The sequence below is a fragment of the Rana temporaria genome, chromosome 1, assembly GCF_905171775.1.
Source record: "Rana temporaria chromosome 1, aRanTem1.1, whole genome shotgun sequence".
In the NCBI taxonomy this organism is placed as follows: domain Eukaryota; kingdom Metazoa; phylum Chordata; class Amphibia; order Anura; family Ranidae; genus Rana; species Rana temporaria.
In genome coordinates, this window is record NC_053489.1 from 16,275,358 (window position 1) to 16,285,633 (window position 10,276).

The 10,276-nt window shown below is 42.2% G+C and overlaps 1 protein-coding gene across 1 annotated transcript; it reads left to right on the top strand.

Moving 5' to 3' along the window:
- Positions 1 to 8,586: 8,586 nt before the first annotated feature.
- On the top strand, positions 8,587 to 9,680 carry LOC120924943 (vomeronasal type-2 receptor 1-like). The gene has a single exon (XM_040335893.1). It carries the CDS (start codon positions 8,898 to 8,900, stop codon positions 9,654 to 9,656), a length of 759 nt encoding a protein of 252 aa, XP_040191827.1. The 5' UTR covers positions 8,587 to 8,897; the 3' UTR covers positions 9,657 to 9,680.
- The last annotated feature ends 596 nt before the right edge of the window (positions 9,681 to 10,276 follow it).

The following is a 10,276-nucleotide window of genomic DNA, read 5'->3' on the forward strand; positions in this document are numbered from 1 at the left end:
CCGGTTTGAAGCCATGATGGAGCAGCAGCGTCAATTCTCGCGAATTGGTGCTGGTTATGGGTTTGCTTATGGACATGCTCAGCGAATCAGTTGTTTGGCCAGGAACAGTGGGAGGAGGAGTTCCTGGGCCAAGAATTGGTTGCGCGAGCGTGACCAGTTTTCTCATATGCCTCTGCTTAGGGAAATCCAGGAGAATAATCCTGATGACTTTAGGAATTTTCTCCGCATGACGGACCCCGTATTCAACAGTCTGCTGGATCTTCTGTCCCCCTATATCACGAGGCAGGACACTGTGATGCGCCAAGCCATCACGGCCGAGCAGAGGCTTATTGCCACGTTGCGGTACATGGCAACTGGGAGGAGCCTGCAGGACCTCAAGTTCTCGACAGGCATCTCTCCCCAGGTGCTTGGGGTCATCATACCGGAGACGTGTACTGCCATCATACATGTTCTGCAGGAGGAGTATCTTAAGGTAAGTTTCCTCATTTTAACATCACAATGTTTTGTTTTTAAATGTGTGCGAAAGTCTAATCTTTTTTTCTTCCCTAATAACCATGAGATTGGAATCTGCTGTGTGTTGGATGTTCCCTTTTCTCCCCATGCATGTTGTTAACCTTTCCATGTTCATCTTTTTGGCCTACCTGCATATTTTGACCTTACCCACCATAAACCTGTCCAGCATGCTATCCTAGGCCCAAACACACCTAGCCAATTTTTTGGTGATTTTTTGGCTAATCCATTGTAGTTCTGCCCCCCCCCCCCGAAAATTGTTTCTTGCTCTATCATCAGAGGGATGTGGAGTCTGATAATTCAGTGGGCCTATATTTTTGAGCAGAAATACTCACTTCACAATGCTTGTAGGAAATGTGAATCCTGTTGTTGATGTTGCACAATGATGGTTTTTGTATTTTGTTTGCAATGTTTATCTGACAAAGTACTAATCATTTTTATTTTGTTTGTCCCCACAGCTACCCTCCACACCACAGGAATGGCAGTCTGTGGCTTCCCCATTTGCCCAGCGCTGTGATTTTCCGAACTGCGGTGGAGCAATAGATGGGAAACACGTCCGCATAGTGCCCCCACCCCACTCGGGGTCCTACTATTTTAACTACAAAGGTTTTCATAGTATCGTGTTGATGGCGGTGGTGTCGGCACAGTATGAGTTTCTATATGTGGACGTGGGGAAGAACGGCCGGCTGTCTGATGGGGGAGTGTTCTCGCGGACAGAATTCTACGATCGTCTCCAAACTGGTGGTCTTGCATTGCCACCAGATGAAGATAATGTGGAAGTACTTCCGTTTTTTGTTCCTTGCGGACAAAGCTTTTGGGCTTGGACCTCACCTCATGCGGCCTTTTCCCCAGAGGACCCTCACCTCAGAGAGGAGGGTGTTCAATTTTCGGTTGGCCAGGGCTCGGAGGGTAGTCGAGAATGCCTTTGGGATACTCTCCAACCGGTTCCGCCTGTTCCTGACAGCGATACACTTGGCGGAATATAAATTGAACACCATTGTATTTGCCTGCTGCATTTTGCACAAATTTTTACGCAGGCACTCCCAGACGTACCTACCCGACAGCGTTTCTGAGGCAAGACTACCCTCAGATACCCTTCCTGGGCTGGACACTGGTCGCGCTGGCTTGGCCACCCAATCAGCTCGTGAGGTACGCGACAAATATGTTGAGTAATTCATGGGTCGGGGGGCCATTGCTATGCCAGATCATATTTCTTTCTAATTCGGCCCCTAAAAGAAAGAAATATTCACATAAGTAATAAATAATTTGACCATTGGACTTTATACAGTTGTTTGTCATTATTGCTTTTTCTCTTTTTATCTGTCTTCCTGCTTCTCACCAAAAATAGTGCAGTTCTAGTGCCACATGTATGGTTCAGGTTTTAGTAAGTAAACACAATCGCACATTATTCACTCATCTCCAAACTGGGTATTCAGCATATAAAGAATAAAGCCACTCATTTTTAGGATTTTGGCAAAGCTTTTTTTATTTTCAGCTTTTTCATTATCCTTTATTTTTATATCTTTTTTTTTTAATAAACATGTCAATATTTTTTTTTGCGAGGCTATTTTTTGTTGGTTTTGTGTGTTTTTTCAAAAACATTTTTGTTCTTATTTATTTTTTTGGTCCAAACAATGTCTTCACAAGTATTTTTGGTTCACAAACAATGGAGTACAATTGTACCATTTTTCCCCAAAAAATGATAATTTCAAAATGTAGACTTCACCAAATTTTTATTTTGTCTTATTTTTTAAGAATTTTGTTTCCCAATATTTTTCGGTGATTTTTTATCTCGTTATTTTTTTGGTAAAATATTTTAAAAAATTTTAGGATCTATTTGTTCCAAAATTTTAAAATATTTTTAATATTTTTATTTTAAAATAGAGCTTAAATTTTTGGGATATATTTGTTACCAAATATTTTTATTTTTATTTTTTATTTTATTTTTTTATAATTTTTTTTTTTATTTTTTTTTTCTGGCTTTTTGATTGTAAGCCATTTTTTTTGGGAAAAAGGATAAAATGTAAGCAAAAGTTAAAATAGAAATGTGTCACTTTTACATTCACAATAACAGTCATGGTGTGAGTTCACACCGGAACACGCCAAAATTTGAAGATGCACACATTCAGTGTAATTCGCCAAATGTCAGTTCTTCAACATAGAAACACAGAAAAATGGCAACATGTGCTATCTGCCATCATGGGTGATCAATGTCTGTGTTTTGTGGGAGCAAACCCTTCCTCGAAAACTACTTGAGAATCGAGGATAGGCTTGTACCCACAAAGCACAGATAATCAATATTCTGTGATGGCAGATAGCACATGTTGCCACACTGTGTGTGCATCTTCAAATTTTGGCGTATTGCTGAGTCAAAAATTTAAAATGGTTGGGGGATGGGCGGCGGGGGTGTTCAGTCTTTGACACGGCCCATCATGTCAATGATATTTTTATAATTTTGTTCTATAACCAGCATTCTTTGCCGCATATTGTCCAGCTCTGTGCAGCACTCCACAATGACATTTTTCACATTCTGTTCCATGAGAACCATCCGTTGACGCATATTGTCCATTTCAGTGCTGCACTCCATAACTTGCTGGATAATTATTCCAGCACTTGCGTGCGAAAAATGCGGAACAGCATCTTCATCCCCTACAAAATGAATAAAAAAAAAAAGAAATCAATTTTACCGGCCTATCTACATCTAGGGTTGCCACCTCATCCCTTTAAACCAGAACACATATTAATTCCACAGGTTCTGTGGCTGATTAAAAGGTGGTAATTAAACTCACCTGGTGCCATATCTGCATTACATTAGCCACAAAACATGTGGAATCCATATGTGTTCGGGATTAAAGGGATGAGGTGGCAACCCTATCTACATCTGTTTTGCCCTATAAAGCTGGGGTGACACTGACCTGATGGTGTGGAAATTTCCTCCTCCACCACTTCTCCACCTTCAATAACTCCTCCTTCTTGAACCACTTCCCCCTCATCCTCCACGACTCCTCCTTCTTCAACCACTTCCCCCTCTTCTTCCAGCACTCCTCCTTCTTCTTCCATCAATCCACCATCTTCAAATTCGCTAAAAACATCTTCATCAAATTCCTCTTCATCTTCCACAACTACTAAATTCAAAATGACTCCTTCCTCCTCTCTTCCTTCCTCCTCTCCTTCCACATCCTCCTCCTCCACATCCTCCTCTCTTCCTTCCTCCTCCTCCTCCTCCACATCCTCCTCTCTTCCTTCCTCCTCTCTTCCTTCCTCCTCTCCTTCCACATCCTCCTCCTCCTCCACATCCTCCTCCTCCTCCACATCCTCCTCCTCCTTCACATGGCCAGATGGTAGATTCCGGGCGTGTCTGGCCCTCTCTGCCTCCTCCAAATGCTGGCGTCTTCTTTCCCCTAAATAACAAAAAAAAAAGGTATACTCATCAGCACAAAGATATTGTAGAGCAGAAATCGCACGCATTGCTTAGAAGGAAGAGGCTTTAATTTATTATTTTTTTTGGTCTTATCCCCCCAAACCTACATTTTTGGATGACTTCTAGGCCAAGCTCTGATTCTGTCCCTTTTTAGCGAAGTGACACACATGGATGTACCCCCCTTAAATTTTTTTCTCTGAGACCATACAAATTTTAGTGTAATATTTTGGGGGAGACACAGGTGCTCTGGATTACAGATATGAAAACACCTGCTTAGTAGCACTGTTTGCATTTCCCATTCTAGGATTCGAATTTTACATAAATATATTTGTACACAATGTTTACAAACACTGTTTTTGGCCAGAGAGGCATGTCCAGGTGTGTTGTTCCTGGGCCAACATCGTATTTGGGAGAAACAATCTGATGTGAACGATGTTTCCTATTAACAGTCGTTGCCCAAGCAAATTTTTTGGGAAAAACACCTTCTATTTCAACATGTGTTCAGAAGTACAACCAGGCCAAGGAGACAGATGTAGAAATGTACCTGACCAAACATTAACTAATAAAATTGTCCCCCCCCCAAAAAAAAAAAAAAACTTACTTTTCTTGATGATTTTTTTTATCTTCTTGAACTGATGTGGCTCCCGGAGTTTCAAGTCGGACCACCGTTTCCGTAGCTGCTCTTTGGACCTGGTGACACCGAACATCCTCTTTATTCTCCTTGCCACGTTGTCCATAATTTTCCCCTTTCTGCGGTTTGGGGTCTTGTATGGGCCATATTGCCCATCATAGTCCTTCCTCCGTATTATTTCTACCAGCTCCACCATTTCGGCAAAAGCCATATTAGTGGTCTTATACCGTTTTGGCCTGGATCGGGACGTTCCTGCCTCTGTCACTTCACTTGCGGCCTGAGAGCTTCGTGCACGCTCGTGTGACATCGCCATCTTTCCTTCCCACAGAGATTAGGGGCGTGGAAAAGAGGAAATGTCCCGTCATGGGCGGGGACGAGGGCGGCGTTTCATGCATACGCGAAGTGTAGAGAATGAATAAGACGTGATTACGTAGGTTACGTGGAGATTATTCGCTCGTTTTACAGAAGTTACATAGTTAACGCCATATTTTTGGAGTTAACATTGATTAGGGGGCATGGCAAAGGTGACGGAGGCGGCGTGTCACGCACACGCGGAGTGTATTAAAGGGAACCTACGTGATTACGTAGGTTACGCGGAGATTATTACAGCGTGCTTAACGAGGAGCTAGAGAGACTAATAAGGTAAGAAATTACAACATGGGATCAGCAGAGGCCTAGAAACTTGAGAGACATGGGATTGGGGTTTTGTCTCTTGTTTGCACCCTTTTAACGCTACTTATGTTTCTTGTGTACCAAAATGGTATTTTGTTCTCCCAATGCTTTGACACATCACTAAATCTAGATGTTAGGAATGCTCTACCTATTTTTACTTTTTGCCAGGTGTATTGTGATCATGCAAGTATTGTTATGTGTTGGTTGGACAGAGGTAATTAGGAAGTGTATTTATATGTCAGGAATGCTAAGGGGCATGCTATGTACACATGAAATAGTGCCTTGATGAATGGTCAAAATATTAATAATTGGGGATGGTTAGAGATCACACGTATTTTGAGAAATGTAATCAAAAAGGGTCTGCATGTGAACTTATTTTTTGGAACAACAATGGGGCAGAGCTGGCCAGCATTTTAGCTGCAGGAGACACTGTGTTTGCATAGTAGCTGATAAATATGGGGCCACATATTCTGACAATGTGAATGCTGAGCCTTTTTTAACGCTTTTTTCTTTTGGTTTTAACAGTGTTAAGTTTGAAAGATTTCCAAAGCCCGAACTAAAAAAGATGGACCATATAGTAGGCAAGGAGAACATTAGCAGACTGATCGAAAAATTCCGGGAAATGCCCATACTGTGGGATTCTAAACACCCCCACTATTACAAACAGAACCGACGAACGGCAGCACTTGCCCAGATTGCTACATATATGCAGACATGGGTTCCCGGCTGCACAGGCGAGATAGTCAAGGAGAAAATGAACAACCTGAGGGCCGCATACCGTAAAAAAAAAAGAGAACTACATGACCAAAGATCAGGAGCAGCAGCAAGCGAGTCCACGGAGCCCAGTCTGTGGTACTACAAAGAGCTGGAGTTTTTGGGTGATCAAATAGAGGGCCGGCAATCAATGTCAAGCCTTCCTTCCAGCCGGCATCGCAGCAGACCTTCCAGGGATCCCCACAGCCCTGATGAGTACGGTGAGGGGCTGGCTGACATGCAGCCAAATCTGCGACTCTCCACTTCTGAGGTAGAGTATTTTTCCACATATTTTGGGGCTGCTAATTCTTGTTTGTTTATTGAGTTGATATTGTAATCCCCAAAAAAAGATGTGAAAGAAAAGTCGTGGGCATAAAAATAGGGGTCAGGGATGCCAAGTGCAGGGATCAGAAGGAGAGTCTATCCAAGTTTAAAGTAAGAAAAAACAAACCAGTCTAGAGCATGAAAATATGTGTGATTTGCTTGTGCTAAATTTAACAACATGTCCCTTTTTTTGACACAGGAAGAAGAGAGCAGCCAGTAGTTGTCAGCTCCTGATGCTGAGCTCAATGTCAGCCAGGAGGAAGGGGTCAGTGGCAGCCAGGAGGAGGAGGCCGGGCCCAGCACCAGTCAGCAGGGCCCCAGGCCCAGGGTCAGCACCACCAGGCAAGCCCCTCCCCCCAGGTCAGGCAAACAGGCCTAATGAGGCGCAGGAGGGAAGTTGAGGACGCAAGCCTCGAAATGATCCGGGAGGCTAGCGCCTTAATGAGGGCCCCCCTCAACCACACTGTGGCATACAGCGCCTACGTGGCGCACAAAATGTCCCAAGCGGGGGAGGCCAATCAGAGGCTTGCCAAGGACCTGTTCAACCAGGTGCTTTTATGGATGCACCAGGGCTGGCTGACCAATCAGACTGAGCTGAGTGACCCGGCCCATCCTGCCCAACACCTGCAACCTCCTCCTGCTGCCACATCATCCCCACCTGCAAGGGGCCGTGGACGGGTCCGTGGAAGATCTGCTGCAATGCAGGCTGCAAGGAAAGTTACTACAAGGAAGAGGACAAGATGATTCCCGGCCTTCCATTTGATCACCCAAAAACTGGGTTTTTTTTTGGACTACCACAGCCTGGGCTCCATTGGCTCACTTGCTGCTGCTCCTGGTTTTTGTTTTTGTGGTTGTTCTTTTTAGTTCTCGGTATGTGCTCCTCAAGGTTTGCCATTTTCTCCTTGACTTGCCTGTGCAGTCTGGAACACAAGTCTGCATGTATGTTGCTATCTGAGCAAGTGCTGCCGTTCTAGGTAATTTATTTTTGTTTATGGCCAAAATAAATGTTTTTTTGATTTACTGAAAAACCTTGTCTATTGTGTTTTAATACTGTGGTGATTAGGCATGAAACATTTTAAAAAATAATATGTGTCATTTACAATGGACACCAACTCCTTGGGGGGGGGGGTGGTACATTTGGTGTACCAACTTGGCAAAACAAAAAAGGAAAAACACGCGCAAAAATAAAATGGTGACATAACTTGCCAAAAAAACAACCAATAAACAAAAAATATGACATCAAATGGTGACATAACTTGCCAAAAAAAAAAAATAATAAAAATGGCATCAAAAAACAATGGTGACATAACTTGCCAAAAAAAAATAAAATAAATAAAATGGCATCAAAAAACAATGGTGACATAACTTGCCAAAAAAAAAATGACATAAAAAATCAATGGTGACATAACCTGCCAAAAAAATTAGAAAACTAAAATATGGCATCAAAAAACAATGGTGACATAACTTGCCAAAAAAAAAAATGGCATCAAAAAACAATGGTGACATAACTTGCCAAAAAAAATAGAAAACAAAAATATGGCATCAAAAAACAATGGTGACATAACTTGCCAAAAAAAATAGAAAACAAAAATATGGCATCAAAAAACAATGGTGACATAACTTGCCAAAAAATAAATAAAAATAAATTAATAAATAAAACATCAACATTAAATACAAATAACATTACATAAACATAGACATGTGGAGGACATAAATAAAGTTACAACATCTGGATAGATAGCATCAGCAAGAGAACGGGTTTATTCTAGCAAGAGAACACAGAAAAAAAAGAGGCAATAAACGACACACTAGATATTTAAAATGACGAATGTGCCATATCACAAACAAACAAGAGTTTTACCTGAATGAGTGCTCCCATCCCCTTATTTTGTCAGAGCATGCGCAGGATTTTTATCCGCGGATATTGTGTACTAACCAACGGGTCTGTCCGTCGGACAGATTCGCAGCAGATAGATTTGTTAGCTTGTCTACTAATTTTTATCTGCTGGAAATCGGAAATATCCGCGGATAAATATCCGCTGGAACGTACACACCAGGGGATCTATCCGCTGAAACCGATCCGCTGAGATTTTTCAGCGGATGGATCCTCTCGTGTGTATGGGGCCTTAGAGGGGAATTTATCAAAACTGGAGCAGCCAGAATCTGGGCAGTTGTGTATGACAACCAATCAGCTTCCATATTTCATCTTCAAAGCTTAACTAAACAAGCTGAAGATAGAGGCTGATTGGTTGCTCCAGATTCTGACTGCTCCAGTTTTGACAAATCCCTCTTTAATGTCTTATGAGATTTCACTGATGGATGTAATCATTTATGAAATAATACATTTATTCTTACATCTTTATCTGGTTGGTCCGGTGAAAATAAAAGCACCACTAAAATCTGGTTATATATCTATTGTAGACAGCTCAGACGACACTTTGTTGCTCTCTAAAGACCATTTAAACATTTTCTAAGGTTTTCTTCTGTCCATTTGGATATTAAGAGTTTCACATTATTTATACAGACGGTTTTCTTTCTTTCTAGATTAGTTATGGAGCCAGAGATACGTTGCTGAGTGATAGAAAGATGTATCCAAACTTTTTCCGGACAGTTCCGGATGATGAGATGCAATATGTGGCCATAGCAAAGTTACTGGAAAGGTTGAAGTGGAACTGGGTCGGGATCCTTACATCTGATGATGAATACGGAGAGAGGGAGATCCGACATCTCAACAAACATTTATCAAATCATGGAATTTGTATTGAATTCAAGATTCTGGTGTCTAAAGAGAATTATAATAAAATTCCTCAAGAGCTGCGGAGCTCAACCACGGAAGTTCTTATTATTTGTGGCTCAGTTAGTCTGTATTATTACCAGTTTTTGTATAAAAATGTCCCTTATCACATGGAGAAAACATTTATTCTACCAGATTCTTGGTCAATGACTGACATTTTTTTTATTCTCAGTAACTGCAGTTTGGTGTTTACATTCCCCCATCTCTACATAGAGGAAATGCTGGAATATTTTTATAATATTTATCCATCCAACCGCCCAAATGACCCCCTGATGGAGGATATTCTCATATCTCAATGTGGATGCTTTTCAAACAACCAAATTAAAAATGTCCTTATCCCAATTATACAAAGATCTACTCTTACCGACTGCGATCTGGTGACACTTGGACTTAATTTATATTTTCCTGATGAGAAAACATCCTATAGAGTGTATATTGCAGTCTACATTTTGGCTCAAGCATTACATGACATGGATTTCTCTTTTAAAATAAATAACAAAAAATCTGAAATAAATCCACACACACTAAAGTATAAGGTGAATGTCCAATGAAAGTTTACTCGTATCTTTTTATACTCGGTCAGTTCAGTACTGGAACACAATGTGCCCAGACAAAGATTACACCCAGTTTAGGTTCATGTTTAGTTTAGAGGTGTTTAACCCTTTCACCTCTGGAGCATTTTTTTCAATTGTTGCACACATGTTAATGTAGCGCCCTGCTCCTGTTTAACAGGTGCTGCTGTAAATTTAGTGGGGGTCTGAACTGTTATTTGGCTCAGACAAATGTGATTGAGGGCAATTTAGCATCTGTTCCAGCCATGGCTGTGCTGGGAGTACCCACCATTGCTTGCATGGGGGTGTTATTACCATCCCAGGCCAAGGGTGGCAGCAGCAAAGTCAGGGTGTATTGGGTGTCCCCCTCGGCAGAGAATCAGTGGGAGTGGTCGCCCCGCTGTGCATGCTGCGGAGGGGTACTTAAAGGTCAGACGCCATTGGCGGGGGTTCGTTGTTTGCGCCTCATGGCCCGCCTGGTCTGGGGTGTGCATCCTGAGGCCTGACTCCATGACCACTTGGTCTGGGGTCGGGGGTTTCACCTGGTAGGCCCAGTAGTCAGACTGGGGCCTACATTTGCAAAAGGTGATCCTGTGCTGTCCATCCTGTGGGAGGAAGCC

What these genes read in the sequence shown, in the direction of transcription:
- LOC120924943 (XM_040335893.1), top strand. Translation starts at nt 8,898, where the DNA reads ATGTATCCAAACTTTTTCCGGACAGTTCCGGATGATGAGATGCAATAT.